General features: G+C 52.1%; 8 protein-coding genes across 8 annotated transcripts; 5 read left to right on the top strand and 3 right to left on the bottom strand.

Moving 5' to 3' along the window:
• Positions 1 to 1,218: 1,218 nt before the first annotated feature.
• Triagg1_4604 (uncharacterized protein) lies at positions 1,219 to 3,401 on the bottom strand (the record flags this gene model as incomplete). Its single annotated transcript, XM_062899026.1, has 4 exons — positions 1,219 to 2,491; positions 3,004 to 3,123; positions 3,206 to 3,237; positions 3,324 to 3,401. 4 exons carry the CDS (start codon positions 3,399 to 3,401, stop codon positions 1,219 to 1,221), a joined length of 1,503 nt encoding a protein of 500 aa, XP_062756621.1.
• Positions 3,402 to 3,851: 450 nt separating this feature from the next.
• Positions 3,852 to 4,938, top strand: Triagg1_4603 (uncharacterized protein; the record flags this gene model as incomplete). Its single annotated transcript, XM_062899025.1, has 4 exons — positions 3,852 to 3,869; positions 3,945 to 4,565; positions 4,619 to 4,809; positions 4,896 to 4,938. The coding sequence occupies 4 exons, from the start codon at positions 3,852 to 3,854 to the stop codon at positions 4,936 to 4,938; spliced, it is 873 nt and encodes a 290-aa protein (XP_062756620.1).
• A 1,573-nt stretch (positions 4,939 to 6,511) lies between these two features.
• On the top strand, positions 6,512 to 8,790 carry Triagg1_4602 (uncharacterized protein; the record flags this gene model as incomplete). The annotated part of the gene is made up of 2 exons (XM_062899024.1): positions 6,512 to 7,254; positions 7,344 to 8,790. The coding sequence occupies 2 exons, from the start codon at positions 6,512 to 6,514 to the stop codon at positions 8,788 to 8,790; spliced, it is 2,190 nt and encodes a 729-aa protein (XP_062756619.1).
• Positions 8,791 to 11,539: 2,749 nt separating this feature from the next.
• Positions 11,540 to 12,214, top strand: Triagg1_4601 (uncharacterized protein; the record flags this gene model as incomplete). Its single annotated transcript, XM_062899023.1, has 2 exons — positions 11,540 to 11,791; positions 11,855 to 12,214. The coding sequence occupies 2 exons, from the start codon at positions 11,540 to 11,542 to the stop codon at positions 12,212 to 12,214; spliced, it is 612 nt and encodes a 203-aa protein (XP_062756618.1).
• Positions 12,215 to 12,820: 606 nt separating this feature from the next.
• Positions 12,821 to 14,352, top strand: Triagg1_4600 (uncharacterized protein; the record flags this gene model as incomplete). Its single annotated transcript, XM_062899022.1, has 5 exons — positions 12,821 to 12,867; positions 12,986 to 13,049; positions 13,151 to 13,253; positions 13,356 to 13,671; positions 13,740 to 14,352. 5 exons carry the CDS (start codon positions 12,821 to 12,823, stop codon positions 14,350 to 14,352), a joined length of 1,143 nt encoding a protein of 380 aa, XP_062756617.1.
• Positions 14,353 to 14,607: 255 nt separating this feature from the next.
• On the bottom strand, positions 14,608 to 17,216 carry Triagg1_4599 (uncharacterized protein; the record flags this gene model as incomplete). Its single annotated transcript, XM_062899021.1, has 2 exons — positions 14,608 to 16,958; positions 17,021 to 17,216. The coding sequence occupies 2 exons, from the start codon at positions 17,214 to 17,216 to the stop codon at positions 14,608 to 14,610; spliced, it is 2,547 nt and encodes an 848-aa protein (XP_062756616.1).
• Positions 17,217 to 17,911: 695 nt separating this feature from the next.
• On the top strand, positions 17,912 to 19,015 carry Triagg1_4598 (uncharacterized protein; the record flags this gene model as incomplete). Its single annotated transcript, XM_062899018.1, has 3 exons — positions 17,912 to 18,007; positions 18,062 to 18,473; positions 18,537 to 19,015. The coding sequence occupies 3 exons, from the start codon at positions 17,912 to 17,914 to the stop codon at positions 19,013 to 19,015; spliced, it is 987 nt and encodes a 328-aa protein (XP_062756615.1).
• A 67-nt stretch (positions 19,016 to 19,082) lies between these two features.
• On the bottom strand, positions 19,083 to 20,193 carry Triagg1_4597 (uncharacterized protein; the record flags this gene model as incomplete). Its single annotated transcript, XM_062899017.1, has 3 exons — positions 19,083 to 19,701; positions 19,770 to 20,032; positions 20,089 to 20,193. The coding sequence occupies 3 exons, from the start codon at positions 20,191 to 20,193 to the stop codon at positions 19,083 to 19,085; spliced, it is 987 nt and encodes a 328-aa protein (XP_062756614.1).
• Positions 20,194 to 20,374: the final 181 nt, after the last annotated feature.

Here is a 20,374-nt window from a genome sequence, read left to right as displayed (position 1 = left end):
ATTTTTGGTTGTCATGAGGCTCGGCTTTTTTTGGAGCTCGCAAAAGATATCCCGTCTCAAGTGTTATTAGGATAACGTGTTAAGTATTCAGTTGTCATGCGAGCCTCTTTTGGCGGGAAGCGAGATGCCGTTTTACGACCAGAAAAACATCAAAACTATCAGGTAGGTAACTCTATTCTATGATGATTCGAGACGAGCAAAACACAATGTACATAGTTCATCTTCTATAATTTATATACCGTAACCCAGCAGCTCCAGAACATAAAAAAACAACATGTTGATTTCCACCCTGAATAAGAGTATCAATATTGACTTCAACAATGCAACTCGTCTCCATTAAGCAGCCATTACACTTTCGCTTGCCTCCCGAAACCGACGAACCTGCTGCTTCAATTGCCTCAAGGTTGACGTCCTCCGCCTCGCGCCAGGGCCAAGACCCCGACCCTCAACGGGTTGGACATCGCGAAGCGTCTCCAGCACTTTCAAGTCTGCCAGAAATCGACGCAGTCGCAGGCCAGTCCTGTTACGCACAAATGCATCTACTTCTTCGTCACAAGCTGCCGATGCTGCAATATGCAGACCCCGGAGTACATCTCGATCAACAAGGTCGCCGTCGTCGCCCTCGCGGTCATCCTCCGAGGCTGAAACGCTCTCTCGGATTGAAGATGTTCTTGTGGGAATATTAGGAGGGGCTTTCGCTTGAGATGAGACGCCGCGACTGCTTCTGCAGCATACTCCAACATGGTCAGGATCGAAACTTGGACGAGGCTGGCTTGACTTGGTGTATGGTTTGAACCGAGCCCCTTCTGATGGCCCTCTGTTGAATCTCTGAGTAGGGAGACTTTGGTACGGTCGTCGGTGGGTCTGGTCTTGTTGTGAATTTAATTGACGAGTAAGGGGGGTTTGGGCCGTCTGTGCTCTCTTGGTTCGCGGCTGCATACGAGTGTGCTCCTTTGAACATGGTTCGCCGTCGTAACACCCGCCATGACAATGGGCCGTCGACTTTGTCGGCTGCCTTGACTGGGAGTCAAGTGCATCTCGGGTCCCAAAGCTTTTATGACGTGGGCTTCGTGGGCTTGAATCGGCTCTTGGACGAGTTCTGTTCCCCCGGTCACTTCGCCGAGGGATTACAAGTGGCGTGGGCTTAGGAGGGGGTGTTGGAGGCGAATCCTTGGACATCCTCGAAACAGCATCACCAGATATCTGTCGGAAGTGTGCCTATGACCCATCCGCAACAGAATCTTCATCCCGGGTGAAGCAAGGAAACCAATGCCGCTTTCTTTTCCCCTTGTCCTTTGCGGCCCGCCTCTTCTGTTTTCGAACAGGCGCCTCGTCGATGAGCGCGAACCTCCACTCATCCATGTCTTGTGAAGGGGCAAATGATATCTGGCTCATTGAGCTCCCGCTGGAGTCCTCTTCTTCGAGGCCATCGAATTTCGGCACCTTTGAGTGTTTGCTACCGGAGCGATTGGCACGTCTCTGGGTTGACCTTGTCGAGATGAGTCTTGCAATATAGGCTGGAAAGCCGCGCTTCTGGTCCTTCGATGTCACTGCTAATCCTGCTGCCTTAAACTCTGGACGAAAGGGCATCAATGGGGATACTGTATGTAACGATATATTAGACTTTGTTGGTGTTGCTGGTGGATTCATGTGCTGCCATAAATGCTTAGGTCGCCGGGCTTGTCCATGTCGTCCTGCGAGCTTGTCTGACAGATCTGGCTGGTTGAATGCCCGTGAGTGATTGCCCTGTTGGCTGTATGATGGCTCTCTGAATGGCCGCGAAAAGCTTCTTGCTTGGTTATTCTTTGATATGGCTGAAAAAAGTCGCAGTTGCTGGCACACGCTTCGCGAGATGGCTTCGACGAGAGCAGAGTCGATAGACGTATGCTTCGATGCGCTCGCAAAATCAGCCGCGCCGTCAAGAAGCAAACTATGCGACGAACGAGGGCCTCTATGCATACGCATGTGAGCTTTCCGTCGAACCGGAGGGGGTGAAAAGCCGGTCCTTGCAGAGCAAGTCGACGTCCCGGGTTTTTGAAGCGTTGGTATATGGCTTCGTGATGGTTTTGCAGGAATACTCAAAGGGTTGACGTTGTATTCAGACTGCTGCGGAGGGTCTTTCGCAGGAGGCAGTGGGAAGGAATCCAAATCAACTGATGGTTCAGATGGCACCCAAGATTGGTCAAAGGAAGACGCTCCGTCGAGAGACTTGATACTGACGCCTCGGAAGGCGGTTCTTATGTCATAAGCTGGGCGAATGCAGGGCTGGTCGCGGCGAGCAACGTCTGGAGGCGATTTATGTGTCTCATTGGATGGCATCTCAGCATACGGCTGCTCAGAAGCCATCCCAGTGTCGCTGCTATATACCGATCCAGGAGATGCCATTGGGGGAGAAGCCTTGCGAATCGGCGTATGCGCCCGGCTCGAACGTTTGGAAAGAATAATGACACGGGATTTTGGCCGCTGCCTTTGGAACGATGGCATTACAACGCTGTTGCGGTGTCGGATTCTGTTTCTATCAAGTAAACAAGAGGCGGCCTCGGGAATGGCGGCTAACGTGGCCATTGAGCGAGAGTCCATGGAAATAACGAGAGCTTTACGAGATGAAGCTATTGGAAAGTAGATGAGAAGTAGTGGAGGCAATGATTCTTTGGTACGATGCGATGGCTAAGAAGTTTTGTTTTGGTTGATCTAAGCATGAAGCAGAGGTCATGCAGCTCTGTGTTGTCATTTGGACAGAGAGAAGAACATTGGGGTTTGAGGGGGGAGAGCGGCCATATCGGCTAGATGTTTGATGGAGACAGGAGCGAATGAAGATGGATATCCAAAGTCCAGGAACAGAGCAATCGGCCACAGATGAAGTCCGGGCAGTTGCTGTCTGCGGTTTGCATTGTGGATGGCGCATATCGTGCTGCCCTGTCTCCGAGGTAGGAGGCCATGGCTTGAAGATTGCATGTTCTTTCTGCCTCGGCTCCTGGTGAGTGCGGCGGGCGTCTCACTTACCTGATATCCTTGATACCAGGCGAGGAGTAGACGTCGAGCTGCCGATGGCCTTTGCGGAGCAGGAACTCGATGGCGGCAAAGTCGCGCTTTTCGACGGCCAAGTTGCGTGAGAATTCGTCCCTGTCAAAGAACAACGTGAGCATTAGAATCCGAGGCCCGATATCTTGAGTGTTACCAAGACGTCGATGCAAGTTCATCTCACCTCACAAACTTTTCAAAGTGAGCGCGGGTATTCTGTTATTACTATTAGTTATGATTCCGAATTCTCTTTCCAGCAATGAGCCTTTCATATTGACGTCTGTCTCTCCGTCTGTACATACCTGAGGCTTCTTTCTGCACTCGCGAAGGCACTGGCGATACAGCGCCAGCACCTCCTTCTGCAAGCCCGATAGACGCATCGCTCCCTGCAGGGTTACACGATCAATGGATCGATCAAATCAATGGCCTGCGGTCGTTCGTCTAGCCTATTGCGCCGCGAGTTACGCCGTTGAAGCGCTGTTGAAGAGGCTGGCAAATCACCGGCCCATAGTTGGTGGAATATTTGCACGTCTCGCGCCCACCAACTGGGGAAATGGGCTCTTTGGGGGGAATATCGAGATGCTTGTGTGGGGGGTTCGGCGCCAGAGCGGAGTCCGAGTTTGTGGAGGGTAATCGATCAACCGTTGACGGAGTTATCTTGGTAATGCTGAGAAGAAGAGCACGAATCGCGACATCGGATAAATCAAAGGGGCTTTTTTTTTTGTTGACACTCTATAGAATATTTATTATACGTTTTGTTGGCATTTCCTTATGCAGTAGAGTATTTGTTATATTTGTTGCCTTGTATTTCTTACATCAATCAAGCCATCATGTCTGCCAGATTTACTGTACGGATGCCTACTTGTACCCTCATTGCAGCTTAACATGGAACACTAGACTAACAACAACAACAACAACAACAGCGCCTCATCCGCTTCTTGGCCAAGGATGGCCGCACATATTACGGCGATGCCATCTTGCCTCAGGGCGTCAGTGACGTTGCCAAAGCTCAGCGCGCCCGTATCGTCGAGGGTGACATCTTTGGCAAATATAACGTGACGGACCAAGAAGTTGGCGTACGCCTGCTGCTGTCCCCCTTGGCACAGTCTCACGTCAAGACAGTTCGATGCTTGGGGCTCAACTACGCCAAACATGCCAAAGAATCCAACTTGCCAGAGCCCAAATACCCCGTCTTGTTCTACAAGCCCATCACATCTCTCTCCGGCCCCGTTGACCCCATTCCTGTCCACCCAATGGCGCAGGAGGGAACCGGCCTGGACTACGAATGTGAGCTTGTCGTGGTGATTGGCAAGAGATGCACAGATGTGTCCGAGGCCGACGCGCTCGACTATGTGTTGGGATACTCCATTGGCAACGATGTGTCTCACCGAGACTGGCAGCTCAAGCACGGAGGAAGCCAGTGGTCTATCGGCAAGGCCTTTGACGGCTGGGCGCCCTTTGGTCCAGCCATTGTCACGGGCGATGTCGTCAAGGATCCCCAGAATCTGAAAATCTGGACCAAAGTCAACGGACAAACCGTCCAGGTATGTGATTGGCACACGACGACTGAGAATGTCAAACTGATCCATGGACAAAGGACGGAAACACGGCAGACCAGATCTTCAGCGTACGACAAATGATATCCTTCCTCAGCCGCGGCGTGACTCTGTTGCCAGGAGACGTCATCTTCACGGGTACGCCCGAAGGTGTAGGAATGGGCCGGAAGCCCCAGCTGTGGCTCAAGGACGGAGATGTCGTCGAGGTTGGTCTTGAGAGTGTCGGCACGTGGTACGTTAGCATCTTGTCCCCTGATCCTTGGAGAGGTGAAATAAGCAAGGCGACGCTAACAAAGGGAACCTTTGCCTTGCATCCAGCACCAACAAGGTGGAGTTTGAGGCTCCCAAAGCTAAAATCTAGCCGTATGAGGGCCAGAAGCTCCTCGTACTTTGATGACGAGCATCTGTGGTCCAGCTTGATGGATGCGGCAGGTGTTTGTGCTATATGAGGCTCCGGGGATACGGAGAGAGATGTCAGGTCTCCTATCCCATTAGGTAGGTATTCTGTAGTAGGAGACCTGTGTGTGGCCTCATAGAAACGTGCACGATGAGGAGGAATGCGGTTGCGTGTTGCTGCTTAGGCACCGGCAAGCAGCGATGTATATCTTTGGCATTGGATTTGCGATTTCTACCTATTACATTGCGAAGTAGAGTGGGTTTTTTTTTTCACTTGATCGAGAATTATATATCCGATTAATAGCTTGTTTTCGTGTTAAAGGACATGAACATCATCACCACCTACAGCATGAAGCATATGGATGTGTTTTCCGATATTGACGCATCCATCTCTTCTCTCTCTGATAAGAGTGACGGCTACAGGGTGAATCAAAGTTATTAATAGAGTAATATCGTGGCAATGCTCTCTAATGCACGCTCGACACCAGGCCTGAAACCTAGATTGATAAATTCCCGGTAGGATTGCGCGCCTTTAATTCTGGCAAAATATCCATCTTAATGCCTCCATGTACGTGCACGTATTATTAGAGGTCGACTGGACCTGATAAGGCGAGTTGCTAGTGCATCCCAGGCGCCCACGTGGAAGCTTCCAGTGGACAGAATCCAATTACCCGTGCGGCTGAGGCGCATCTCCAACTCCTTGTAGTTTAACCCGCCCATCCCGTAATCGACTTATGCCATGCGATCGTCCTGCTGCAGCCCCAGTTTCTCGCCTTGTTCGTGAAACAGCGTCAACTGGGGGTTTCGTCATCTTGCTGATTCCGGTTTCCCCGGAGCCCGGCAGCGCCAAGCTCAGGCAGTCAACGAGCACTCGATCAAGTCGGCGTCAAAGCGGCCAAACAGCCACCCGCGATGCTTCCAAGACTCTTCGCCTCGTATTCCCGGGAAGCGATACCGACGAGAGTCCATGTCCATGTGTCTATCTGTGTCCGGTCGGTGGCTGAAGCAGCGCTAGTAGCTCAGCTGCAACGCCTCGCAGCAAGTCTTCTCTCCACCTGCCGCCAACGAGGAGTGAACAGCAAGGCGAAGCCATCTCCGGCGGTGGTGCGTGCCGGCATCTTACTGGCCCGGGTTTGCGCAGAGAAACTGGCTTGTTCCCCCGCGAGTGCTTGGCTGGATCGCCGTCTTGAGCATGGACATGGACTAGGCCACGGAGGAGGCTGACTTGCTTGGGTCAGGGTGCCTTGCTCGATGGATGAGCAGCAGCAGCCTAAAGCTTGCGGCTCTTGGCTAAGAGGCCGTCTGATGCCGATGCAGGTGGCACGAGTCCATTTATAGCGTCATGTCGTAGTTGTTGTGGCAGCTCACCGTAGCTGTTGAGCTGTTATCTCGTCTACATACTTTGGTTTACAAGAGGAACATCTTCAGATTCCAAAGCTCTGCGGTGTTCTGCCGTGTCATTTCGAGTGTCATCCTACCAAGGCACGCACTGTAGGACACACGTGCGGCTTCTGCTCTCCTCGAGCAGAAACACTACAATGACTACATCCACGGTCGAGCTACATACCCTCGTGTCTGCATCTCTTGGGCCAGAGGACTGCATCGACTTTTACGAAAATCCATATACGGCGCTAGGAAAGCTACAAGATGCTGTCAAAAGCAAACAACTCGAACCGCCAATTCCAACAGAGAAACCAGCCGATGGGGACATCAATGGCATCGACTGGCATGAATATGACCCTCCGGTAGCACTTAGAAAAACGCCCAACGTCACGTCTCAGATCCTCTTAGATATCGTCTTCACCTCGATTGAAAACGTCAAGACAAAAGTCGGCGAAGAGCAACGTCGAAAGAAAGAGGCCGCAGAGGAGGCTGCTCGTCGGACAGCAGAAGAGAAATCAACGGCAAAGGGAAAGGAGCCTTATTTGCCCATATCCATTCCTCCCGAGAATCCTCCAGCCATATCATCAAGTAGCAGAGTCAAGAATTCCAAGGATTTGGTCATGTCAGGGGCGGTGCCGGATTTCGTTCTCTTGGACCCCCTGGGAGTACCAATCAAAGAAGAGAAACGTCGAAAGTTTGCTCTACGCAATTTGTTCCAGCGAAGTCCACAAGGGGGAGAAAGCAGTGCCGCCGGGCGAGCTCGTGAAGCTCTTCAACACAAAGTAGAGGCCAAGATTATGTCTGTCGACTCGAAGTCGGCCAATCCGAAAACTTTGGAAGCCATTACTGCGCTCAAAAAGACCAGGCTATTCAAGACTGCTAATCCGAATGCACTTGTGTAAGTCGTTTATATCCATACCCGACCTCTCGACTCCATCTCTTGTTCTGGTTTCTTCGAGCTAATCACGCGTGTGTTTCTCTTTCTAGCGAATGCGTTTCATGCCTCGACGACGTCCCCGTGAAAGATACGGTCAAGGTTCCATGTCATAGCTATTGCCGCGACTGTTTCGTCCGTCTAGTAACAGCAGCAGTTCAAAATAAACAACAGTGGCCGCCTAAATGCTGCCTAAATCAAATCCCCTTCAAGACCGTTCTGAAGAATATTCCCGACGACCTCAAAAAGACGTTTCACGAAAGATCATCGGAGTGGGAAATTCCCGTCAGCGAGCGAGTATACTGTCATGTTCCTGACTGTGGCGCCTGGATTAAGCCTGGAAAGATCAGTCTCGCCAGGCGTCAAGCTCTCTGCAAACGCAATCACGTTACATGTACCATTTGCCGAGGCCAAGCGCACGGAAACAACGACTGCCCTCAGGATCAAGATTTGAACTTGACCAACCTCCTAGCAGAGGAAGAAGGTTGGAAGCATTGTTACTCTTGTCATGCCTTGGTGGAACACAAGGAGGCATGCCAACATATGACGTGCAGATGCGGTGCTCAGTTTTGTTACGTCTGCGGGCTTCGGTGGAGAACCTGTGGGTGTACAATGGAACAGCTACATGCCATCAAAGGGGCTGCCGAAGCTCGCAGGGGGCAGAGAGTAATCAACGAGAGAGCAGAAGCAGAGGAGCTGCGCGAGATTCTTGCCCAGATCGAGGAGTTTGAGCTCCAAGAAGCTTGGAGACTCGAGATTGAAAGGCTTGAGCAGGAAAGGCTGGAACTGGAACGTTGGCAAGCCGAAGTTGAAGAGAGACTAAAAATGGAGGAGATCCGCCGTCAAGAGGTTGAGATCAAGTACCAGCAGCTACGCGAGATGCTGGATGAACTTCATGAGCTCCAACAGGTCATGGCTGATTCGAAGCAAGACGAAGATGCTAGAGACCTAGCTGCGGAAGCCGAGTTAGCCAAGATACAATTGGAGGGTAGGCAGCAAGCTGAGCGTGATAATCTTGACTCTCTAGTGCAAGTCAAGCTCAGAGCTAGAGAGGATAAGTACGCCATGGAATATGCTGCTCGAGTGGACTTGGAGCGTCAACTGGAGGAGGGTTACCTAGCTCAGCTTCGCGAATTTTGGGCTGATAAAGTTGATGGGGAAGAACGGGTTGAAGCAAGCATGTTGCCATTACGCCAACGCATGGATCTGGCGTACAGGACGTGGCAGAGGTGGAGGGACGACCAATTGCACCATTACCGCACCAAGCTCGAGGAGGAGCGAAGTGTAAAGGAAGAGCTCATGTACAGCGCGAGAAGGAGGAACGACGCAGCGTATGTGGACAAGGAGACGGACCTGACGAGGCGAATGGTGGCGGAGAAGAAGTGGATTCAAGAGGTGATTCTGGAGCGTGAGCGATTGATTGTGGGAATGGAGCTTCGAGAGACTCAAGACGACACGGATAGTTTGTTCGCCGTGGAGAATCAAGAGAACAACGAGTGAAGTGGGCTATGGGAATGGGCGTATGGCGAATTGGACAAGGGGCCTTTGCATTATTGGGCGTGTAAGACAATCTTGGCTCAAAGTCATTTGCATACCGTTTTTTCTTTTTAATCCCGGGCACAGATAGGAAATCAGAATATCCAAGCCTGTATCCACAAGTGTTGTGAGAATGGGCAAGACAATGCGAGACTTGCTTGAGGAGAAAAGCACATGAGTGCCAGGCAACTTGCCATTTACGGTAATTATATCGACATCACCGGCCACGGCCACTAGGTAAGAAGAAGCTTTGACATGTTGATGATGCTATTATAGCCTTCCCGCCACTTTACTCTCTTTGACGAACGAGTTAGAAGACTAACCGACAGCTGTGAGAAGCACTGCATCAACGGAAGTCGGTTCTCGGAGGACAATTTTGAGATGGTCCCCTTTGATTATCGGCGGCGGCTCGGGGCGCGGACGCAAGCCGTCTTACTACGGTCAACGGGATGGAATAGTCGAATTTCTACATGTTGCTTGTCCCCTGGAACTAAGAATCTGATGTGAGCAGTAAAACAAGTATGAGCACGGACGAGATGAGATGGGCTGCTTTTGGTTTGGTGTTTTGAAGGGGGTTGCAGTTGAGTTGACTGGGGTGAAGAGACTATTGCTCGAATGGTTGTACGGACATGGAACTGCTATTGTCATCCTTATTTGTTTAAAGGATATTATTTCTGAATAATGCTACATAACATATTAGGTGCTATATGAAGAATGTCACCAATACGAGTGAATAAAGCGTTCTAAATTGGTGGTTCCATGGAGTACAGAGATGCTTCTGAGGCTCTCGAGGGGTTGCCCACTTGTCCATCTCTTTTGGTGTTTATTCGCAAACCATTAACATTGATAGAGCCGAAGCGGACATGGTGACTTATTTACTTAATTAGGTGCTGTGCTTTGTGAACCTCACAAGGGCAAAGCCTTTTCTTTCATTCACACAGCCTCGGTTCTCGTTGGTCAATGCCCAGCATGGAGCTAGGCGCCAAAAGAGGCAACAGATTGCGAGTCTTGGAAACAATCGGGTTACATTGGCAACGGCCAGACTCCAAAGTACCAGACAGAGCACTGCCCAAGGTCTTGATAGGTGACGAGAAGCTACAATGTCAGTTCTGAGCTTCATAACCCAGCCATCCACGATGATAATGTGCCGCTTCCATGGGGCTCCAAGTGCTAAAACGTCCATGTTCGAGGCCACTAAAACGCGCCTCTACAGCAGGCAAGTGCGCTAAAACAACTTGAAACCGAGACGCATCGACCCCCGCATTGGCCTCCATCATTTCGCCTCCATGTCTCTCCAATTGTCCATGTCCAGATCTTCCAGCTGCTGGCCTAGCCCTGGCCGCAGACTGGAGCTATTTCGAGAGCGGCTCATCCAATCTGGATTGCTCGAAACCGACCCCTTGGCGGGAAACGCTGGCGTCTGATAGGGCGCCTAGACCAGCTGTAGGGTAAAGCTGGAGCCGGCACTTTTTGCATCCGAGTCGGGGGGAGATTCGAAGCACGGCGTGTATCAGCACGTCGACGGTCCGTCGCGCCAGGGTTTGGCCAGAACGCCTTGACATGAGGTCGTCAGATGGAAACAAGACGTGAAACGGAAAAGGGGGGGGGGTTGTGTTGAGCGGCAGATGGGCTCTGCATCGACATCACGGCGCAGAGGCGTGGGGGATTGGGATTGCACTCGCGTCTACAGTACAAACATCATCGCCATCGCCATTGGGCGAGCATCATCAGGCGGGCGCATCTCGAGGACACGGCACTTGCACTTGCACCCATGCCAGCGGCTACTCGTACACGGAACGTGGAGGCTCTCATCCTCCAGGCCGGTGACAGACAGGCCCTTCTGCTTGGAGCCACGACGGCCCAGCGCAAGGCAAGCGAGCGAACGAAGAAGCAGCAGACAAACGCCAGCCCAGTCGTCGCAGGTGGCTTTCGCAAGTTTGCTTCCAATAAAACAAGCGATGCAGCCCCTTGGCCAAGGACATGTCACAGGCGTCTCAGCTGGGGGACGAGGGGAGGCTCTCGGTTTGGTCCCGAACGATCCATGCCCGATACAACATTCAATCTGGCACGCTGAGCTCCGTATGTGGCATCGCGGCCCCCATAGGCCTCGGCTCCAGACAATCTAATACTGCTACTCCCTCGACTACGGATAACGCGAATTCGAGTCAATGGCATGGATTGCTTGTGCCTGACGCTACTGATTTGCACTTGTACGATACAGAGCACTACATCGTTTCTACAAGCAGGATTCAAAGCGTCAGCCAGGCCAATGCGCCATCCATCGTTGTACAGCACACGCCCCTCCCCGACTCCATGACAGTAGAGTCGCATTGCAAATCTGTGATGAGCTCCCTCCTCCACGGAAACAACGGAACGGCCAGGGGTGATGGCAGGAGCTCTGGCTTGGTTTATTTCCCGGCATGCGTTTCGGGACCTGGGCAGCGAGGCGCGAATTTGTTTCGTTGAGCGCCATGCCGTGCTTCGCTTCAGTCCCATCTTGGAATAAGGCATCCCGTGGCTACGGCGATGGAAAGGAGAATGCATATAATAAGCCCAGCACACCCTCAAGTCCCTCGATGTTTTCCTCAGACCAAACAATCCATTCTTATTCAAGTGATACCCCAATTGCAGGCGATTCGGCAGTTTATTCTTCTCCTTCATTCTCTTTTTAATACCAAAACACCCGCACAAAACAAAACAAACAACCGCCAACATGCTCTTCACATCTCTCGCCGTTGCCACCCTCTCCGCTGTTGCCAGCGCAAAGACCATCCGCATCGACGTCGGCATGAGTGGTCTCACCTTCAGCCCCAACGACATCAAGGCCAGCGTCGGCGACATTCTCGAGTTCCACTACTACGCCAAGAACCACAGTGTTGTTGCTGCCGACTTTGCTACTCCTTGCAAGCCCAAGGCTGAGGGCGGCTTCTACTCTGGTTTCTTCCCTACCGCGTCTGGCGAGAACGTAAGTGGCAGGGAAACCGTATAAGCTTTATGCAGCCGCATGTGTACTGACAGCCATGTCCAGGAGAACGTCTTCCAGGTCGAGGTCAACAACACCACCCCCATCTGGTTCTACTGCTCCCAGACCACCGGCAACCACTGCGGTGCCGGCATGGTTGGTGCCGTCAACGCCAACGCCTCCTCCCCCAAGACGTTCGACACCTTCAAGGCTGCTGCCCAGAAGATCACCACCAACGAGTCTCCCAGCACCGGTGTCTTTGGTGGCAAGATCCTCTCTGCTGCCTCTGCTACCAAGTCCGGCGGCAGCAGTGCCACCAGCGGTGCCCCTGCTGCGGCCTCCACCACCAACGCTGCTGCTACTCTTGGCTCCGTCAGCGGCATGGCCATGGCCATCGTCGGCGCTGCCGTTGCTTTCGCCATCTAAGTGTTGAACGAACCGGGTGGATTAATGGGCAAATTGTGAATATACGTCAACATGTACAACGAGTCAAGAGATTTTTTCTTTTATGAGAGTCAGCGTGCGGAAAAGCAACCAATAATTTCATAATTCCCTGCGGCGAGGCTGGCCTCTTTTTTTTTTCTTCAATTTCTTATACCGTTTGGGTCAAGCAAATTACATAGACGCCTTTGAGGCGAGTGAACGGGGGGAAATCAGTCAATACAATGATTTACACTCTCAACTTGTATGCTTTTCATCGTCAAAAATAGTGATACAGCATGATATTATATGATTCTTCACGGTTAATTGAATGCATTTACACGAGCATGATTGCCCTGATGAAACGGGTATTCAGGCATTTAGCACTTATAAGGTGGTTGAGATGTTTCGACTCAGCTAAGCAGCCAAGACTTTTGGTACCAGTGATGTGCAGTGGGGCTCTGTCAGCCTCAGATGGCAGTAAATCCAGGCCAAATTGGCTTATTCACACTGACACTAACCAAGGTCTTGTCATCAACCGTCTTCCAACGAAAACTTACACAAGCCCATATCATATCAAAAACGCACAAAGCGAGCCTCAAGCTGCCCAGCATGGGCTCCATCACCAGAGATGAAGATACACCCTCAGCCTCCTCACAGTGAGTCTCAACCCAATAAACACATGGACATGTTTTTTGTTTCTAAAGCCGGCATCGAATTTTCAGCGGTGCAGGGTAAGGCTTGGTTTCATCATGACTAACTCGCTGTGACATTTAGTCCACTCAAAATCTTTGATGCCGCGAGGAGGCAAGATCGGTTTCTGTATGCCTGTGCGCCGATGGTGCGCTACAGCAAGGCAAGTCTTGACAAATGAATCATAGTTTCCATGGTTGTGAGGATTTTTCCTGAAGAGTTTCGAGCTGATGGGCATCATCGCCGCAGCTTGCCTTTCGCCAGACGGTTCACAAGTATGGCGTTGACCTGTGTTGGACGCCCATGATCCTGGCCAAGGAGTTTAACAGGAATCAGTTTGCCAGAGACAGCGGTAATTATACCCCTTCCAACCACCAAACAGAGTGAGATGTGAGAAGAAAAAAAAAAAGAATCAAGGCCAACAAAGAAAAAAACAAAACTGCAGACTTCACAGTGTCCACCTCCGGCGTCCAGCCTCCCACCATAGTCCAGTTCGGCGCAAACGTGCCCCTGGAACTCGCCCGCGCCGCAACCCTCGTCGCGCCGTTTGCGTCGGGCGTGGACCTCAACTGCGGATGCCCTCAGTCGTGGGCCTGTGCGGAAACGCTCGGGGCCGCGCTGATGAACAAGAGAGAGCTGGTGCGCGACATGGTGGTTGAGACGAGGCAGCATTTGGCTAGGGACGGATGGGCTGTGGGGATGGAGGAGGATATGGAGAGTCCCAAGGGCCGTAGCGTGAGCGTCAAGATACGGGTTCACGATGATTTGAGGTAAGGGGGGGCCGATGTATCGAAACCTACAAGTGAAGCACTCACACTCACACTCACTCAAAACTCAGGAGAACAATGGACTATCTCGACACAGTCATAGGACATCCGCAAAACCGCCTCGTCGACTGGGTCACCATCCATCCCCGAACGCGCCACACCCCCTCAACAACCCCCATCCGCACCGAAGCCCTCGAAATCCTCACCGAAAAGTACTCACGCACGCTCCCCATCCTGCTCTCCGGCGACGTCTTTGATCTCGCAACCCTCCCCGTCAGGTCCACCTCCCCTCCTGACCTCGCAACTCTCACCACCAAAGAAGACGGCAGCAACATCTCCACACAGCAGCAGCAGAAGCCCAGCAACACGAATCTCTCAGGCTTCATGTCCGCCCGCGGCCTCCTCGCCAACCCGGCCCTCTTCGCCGGCCATTCGGCGTGCCCCTGGGAGACGCTCGAGACCTTCATGTGCAATGTGGCGCGGTGCCCGCTGCCCTTGAAGTTGGTTGTGCATCACGTGCAGGAGATGTGCGCGCCGGGCATGGGCGACGACAAGTCCTCGCTGCTCAGTAAGAAGGAGAGGGCCAAGTTGGTGGATTTCGCAAACATGGCGGACTTGATTGACTTTTTGGATGAAAAGATTGAGGAGCACACTGGGCAGAAGGGGATGAGACGGGACTTGTGAAACAACTGGAGTAAAACAAGAAACTTGAAGGAATAACATGACAAAAGAAAAGAAATCGGGTGTTGGCGGTCCTCTCTGGCTCAACTGCAAGCCATGACATTGGATATCGTTATATGGCTACCTCAGGCGTTACTTTTGAGTGCTCATCGAAGCTTGGTTTAAGAACACGGCATGAAGCCAGCATAAAACAGAATTTAAAAAAAAGAAACATAAAAACCATTCACCTGGGTTACGACATATATATACTCCTATAGATTATAAACCGCTCAAAATACCCCGTATGCCCACAGACCCCGAATCGTCCCGCTTCTCCACAAACGCCTTGAAATCCGCCTTTGACAGCTTCCCCCTGACCGAGTTCGACCCGGGCGCCAGCGTCCTCACCTTCTCCCTCAGCGCCTCCGGGCCGACGATGAAGAGCGACCCAATCTCCGTAAGCATCTCAATCGCCGTCTCCACGTCCTTGGCCAGCGGCCACGCCCGCAGCGTCGCCACGTACTTTGCAATGTCCTGCGTCACCATCAGGCCGCCCGTGGCGTTGACCTGGAACCGCTTGAAGTGGTCAAACAGGTGCGAGTGAAGCACGAGGCCCAGCTCGCTAAAGAACTTTTCCGCGTTGTGCCCGTCAATGGCCTGGCTGGCGAGTTGGCTCGCCCGCGCGAGGAACTGGCAGATGTGCAGGCACGTGGCGGTTTGGAGAGACTCCAGTTCGCCGTCCTTGGGCCTAAAGTCCTGCTTCTTTTGTGTGCCCAGCGACTTGATGACCCAGTTCACAACAACGTCGATGGATATTTTTATAACGGCGTTTGTCTTCTTTTCAATGGTGTCAATGGCCATCTTCTTCTGCGCCTCCATGCTCTTGCGCACAGTCGTGTTGGACTCGGCGAGTCGAATGAGGACCGTGCTGATGAATCGTTCCATGAGGCCCGATATCGTCACGCCCGGTCGAATTGGCGGTAGATACGACATGTCTGGCTCGGTCTTTGTGTTCTCCAGAATGGTGGCCTGAGAATGTGCTGCCTCAAGAGCGGTGTCGATGTAAACCTGACCCATGTGTGTGAGGAGCAGGTTGAGCAATATGTTGACGTCCTTCGGTGTATCGATCTGAGACCCAAGCTCGAGTACTCTCTGGACACTCTCCGCCAACCATTTTAGCATCCTCTTTGCGTTGGCTACCCCTAGTATTCCGTCTTCATCTGCCACCTCAATCTCATTTTTGTTGTCGCCCTTGTCTGACAGGCCGGCGACTCGCAGCATCATGGCCTTTTGCGTGGCCGACAGCTCTGACGACTCCAGACGTTCAAGATAGGCGTCTTTGGCAGATTGGACCACCTGCGCGCCTTGCTGGGCCAAGGAGGCCATGAACCCAGAAGATGGCGCCTTCTTTCGCCTTGAGTGAAATATACTAAACTTGAAGAGCAAGGAGCCGTATAATTCTTCCAAGCTCTTCTTCTCCCGCTCGATGTAGACGCTTCCCACAAGAAAGGGGACGAAGAGCTCGTCCAGCTGCTGATCCAAGGCCTGTGCAATCTGCGCAGAGCAAGGCTCTGGGTGTTCGGTCAAGCCGTGCATCTTCAAGTCTTCTACTAAGGAGCCGATATAACTCCTCGATGAGTGGAGGGATCTGAGGAACGCCAGGGTGGACACCGATTCGGCTTTGTCGAGGACCTTCTCGAGCCGCTGCTGTATAGACTGCTGGAAGACGCGCTGAATGAACTTGATGAGCACCGTCTCGTAATAAGGGAATGCTCGCTTGATAATGAACGATTCCTCTTGCATGACAATCTTGACCTCGTCAATGAGGGATTGCAGACTCGGTTCGATGCCCGGCGGCTCCACGTCCGGGTCGGCCAAAGCCTCCCACATTTCGCCATCGGCTGCCATTTCGTCGCTCATTAACTGGTCCCGGTCAATGAAGAACTGATGCTGATTTACAAAAACCGCAATGACACTGGCGCCTCCGTTGAAATCGTATAGCACCTTTGCGCATTCCATCATGTCGTTAAAATTCTGCCGCCTGTAGCTATTGTTGAACTGCTGCAATAGATCCTGCTCAAGCGTCTCGCAGAACTTCTCCAGGATTTCTCGCGTATTGCGCGCTCTGTTTGTCAACGTGACGAAACTGGCTATACTGGCCCTGTTGCCATTCCGTGTTCCCCATGCCAGCGGGTCAAGCTGCTGGCTGATTCTCATCAATTGACGGGCAATGACGGCACATCGCACCTTGTTCTCTGCGCCTCCTTGCCGTCGGATATCTTCAAGGGACGATAACAGCCCAGTTTCGCTGAGTTCTGTCCAGCAACTTATCAAGAAGATGGTGTCCTGTGCTCGTCTCCTCTTCTTGTCCAAGTCGTCCAACTTCTCTCCAATCTGTACGGCAATGTTCCCGCCAGTATCGGGCTTTGCGTTGGCGTCGTTGCCATTTGTGCTATTAGGATTTAATGAAATGTCTAGGGCCTCAAACGACTCCATGGTTTCGTCGAGCTTGCGGCCGAGGGTATCGAGCGTCTGGTCGTGTTGGATTTCGGCCCGGCGCACCTGCGAAAGGAGCTCGGATTCCTTCTCCTGGAGCTCATCTCCAAGGACGGCAAGCTGAGATAAGGCATCTGGAGAGACATCAGTCAGCGTGAGGGCCCCCTTTCTCGCCTCCCAGAATCGGAGCCCATACTCTCAAAGCTTCTGATCAGCGGCTTCGGGTCAAAAGTGGTGGATTGAGACGGCCCCGAGCGACGGCCAGAGGGCATAGCACTCTCGGCAAGACTATCAACAAAGTCTCTGACTATGAAGTCCTTGTTGGAGAAGTCGTCGAGGGTGAAGTTGGGGCCCTTTGGGAAGATGCTCTTGGGCCCGCTGGACCGGTCCATGGTTGGCAAGCTTGCAGGGCGAAGCTCAGCGGGCTACATGTATGTCGTGTCGTGTGTTATGTTATGTTGATGTTGCAATTGAAGTACATCTGCGCCGTCCGCTCATGTGATGGTGATTCGGTGCTCGACGGTCGCCCGACACCAGGTTTGCCGTGTTGCGTCGTCGCAAAAGCGCTGTTCGATGCCTCCCCTAGAATGGCAGTCCAGCACCTTACGTGACCACTTGAAGCTGTGTAGCAGTATCATGCCTGCTGGGCCCCCGCTACGCCACACTTTCCAGCGACCTCTCGACTGCGCCACAGGCCGTCGTGGCTCGTCGGACCACTCAGGAGAGAGGACACATGCAAATCCCATCAAATCGGGTACCGGCGACAGGTACCTTTTTTTTGGCTGGACGAGACAAAGCAGCTCATTTGCATCGCCTCCCCCAACTTCCTCCTCCCATCAATTCCATTGCTGCATGGACACGTCAAGCTTGCGTCTTGATTCGCCATAAGGGCAGCTGCCACAACTCAAGGGCGCGCAGCTGGTCTCGATTCCCTCCGATCGAAATCTTTACCTACAACACCAACCGCAAACCATATAATACACCTTTGACAGCTAGCTTTTCGGCTCCCTAATTTCGACCGACCGACTGCTTTCTCCTCGTCACCTTGCTATAGTAAGCCAGTCTTTCGAGGCTGCAGATATTCAGCATGCCTATGTCAGTTAGAGACACAAAGGCGTATAGGGACGACGAGCAACAGGACCACCATCTTCTTACCGAGGCTCAGCGACAGGCCATCTTCAAGGTATGAGCAGTTTGCGCCTCGAGATTACGCGACAGCATCCCTGACAGCAGACAGGCTTCGCTTCCCTCCCCAAACGATGGGCCGGCCGCCGTGAACAGCAAGGCCTTGCAGGCACAGCGCAGATCCCGGCTCGGAGTTAGACGCTTCCTAAAAAACCAACTCTTCGTCTTCGTTTTCGCCGTCATGCATGGCATCTTCTCCCTATATATCAAGTCACGGCAGACATGGCACGGTGTGGCCTACCAGATCTCGTCCATTCTCTACTACCACCACGCTACGCCACAATACATCCGACGGGACATCACGGGGCTGACCAAGAAGCCAAAGCATCTCAGCGCAATTTTGAAGACGGAGGTCAACCACAGGGCAAAGAACGATATTGATCGGCTGATTGAGGAAACCGCCGAGCTTGCGACGTGGTGTGCTTGTGCGGAGATTCCCATGCTATCGATATACGAGAAATCAGGTGAGCTCCTCTCTCAAATTCCCACGGCCCTTCTAGGCGCCAAAGACTGACACAACCAAACAGGGGTCTTGAAGAAACACATGCCTCGGGTATACGAAGCCGTCATACAAAAGTTCACCTTCTACTTCGGCACTGAACACCCGACGCTCTCCGTGACTTCCCCCCACAAGGATGATTTCCCTACGCGAATGCTCGAAGAGAGCAGGAACGGCCATTTACAGCTTCACCTGATCTCTTACCAGGATGGAAGAGAGTCCATCGTTGACCTCACCAGAACCCTTGCCGATATGTCGCAACGGGGTAAGATTTCCCCACGGGACATTTCTCAGGAGCTCGTCGATGCCGAGCTATCGGAGGGTATCTTCCCGGAACCGGACTTGTTGATTCTTTTTACCCCCTATGTCGAGCTGTCGGGCTACCCTCCGTGGCAAATTCGGTTGACTGAGATTTTCTGCCTGCAAGACAACGAGACGTTTGGCTACCAGGTGTTCCTAAAGGCCCTGAGGAACTTTGCTTCCGCGCAGATGCGACGTGGCAAATAAATCGGCATAGAAAGCGTTGCAGATATCCATTTCCTTATAGATGTATATTCTCTCCATAATTTCTTTTTCATGCGGGCTTCCATAGCATCATGGTGCCACTCGTCTTATCCCATCGATAAACGGGACCACTTCCGACGTTATAGTTGTAATAGTTTTCTGTCCCCTCCTTGATCTTAGCCCTTCTGAAAGTTATATTAATTCTTCCTCCGTCGTCTTGGTTCTTCCCCGTGCGCTTCGGTATAGAATGGAGCCAGTTGGATTGTGTTTTCCCTCGCATCAAGATCATGTCACCACTATTCAGCGGGAATTTGATCACTCCTGTTTTGATAACGGGACTTTCTCCCTGGTTCGGAGCCGCCGGTTTGTGCTTCATCAAAAAATCCCGTCGAGCACCCAACGAAAAGGAGGCAATGACGGGATCGTGACCAAGAAATCTTTCGTCATCGCTATGGAATGCAATACTATCCGCACCAGAGGCATAATAGTTGACTAGGCAAAAGTTGAACTTGCAATCCGTTGCCGCCTCGGTGGATTGGCGCAGCTCATCGAGACATTTAGGAAGCGGCCGAGGAGGACATTTGTCATAGCGTCTATCGGGTGGTACCTTGATTCTCGTATTTGCATCTATCACGGTGCCGTTGTCGTCGAATTTGGACGTCTCATCAAGGCCAAAGACTGTTGTCCATCTTTCACACCATGAATCAGCTTGTGACTTTTTCTCATGCGTCATGAACTGTTGGATGGAAAGACTTACCTAGGCGTGCGTACCTGAGACTCGATGCCTCCTCGCTTGATTTGGTACTCTACTCTGTAAAACGGCAATTCTGCTCTTAAATGTTGAAACAGCTGACGCGCAAGGTAGTCTGGGATGTAAGGCTCGAAATACAAGAGGTCCAAGTCTGGCTCGTTGTTGACGATCCGGGCAGGGCGAGCTGGCAGGCATGATAGCTCTTTGCTTACTGAAGTGGACAGTTCAGCAATGGGAAATGGGTATTTTGGATGCTGTGACTTGAGAATCTGCACAATCGTAAGTAATTGGATACATGTTGAAATCTTGACACGCTCAGACGGACAATCTCATCTCGACTTTCTGCACTGTTTTCTTCTCCAGGGATGTCGTTACGGGGTCGCTTTGGAGCAGGTGCAAAGAATGCATCAATTGTCCGCTTCTGTGACATTGTTTTCAAAGCTAATGCCACGTCGTTTTCATCAAAAACATGTACAGAAACTATGCCAAACAAAGTGTTCAACTCGTTGTAAAGGAGCAAAGCGCGTTCACATGCTTCAAGAATCGTGACATCACAGCTTCAGCCTTGCCTTCTTGAGCTCGCGCCACACGGCTCTCGACCCACTTCACTG

Source organism: Trichoderma aggressivum (genome assembly GCF_033847375.1).
Source record: "Trichoderma aggressivum f. europaeum strain CBS 100526 chromosome Unknown scaffold_014, whole genome shotgun sequence".
Classification (NCBI taxonomy): Eukaryota; Fungi; Ascomycota; class Sordariomycetes; order Hypocreales; family Hypocreaceae; genus Trichoderma; species Trichoderma aggressivum.
Note: the sequence above shows the minus strand (reverse complement) of the source record. Positions and strands in the feature narration are given on the sequence as shown.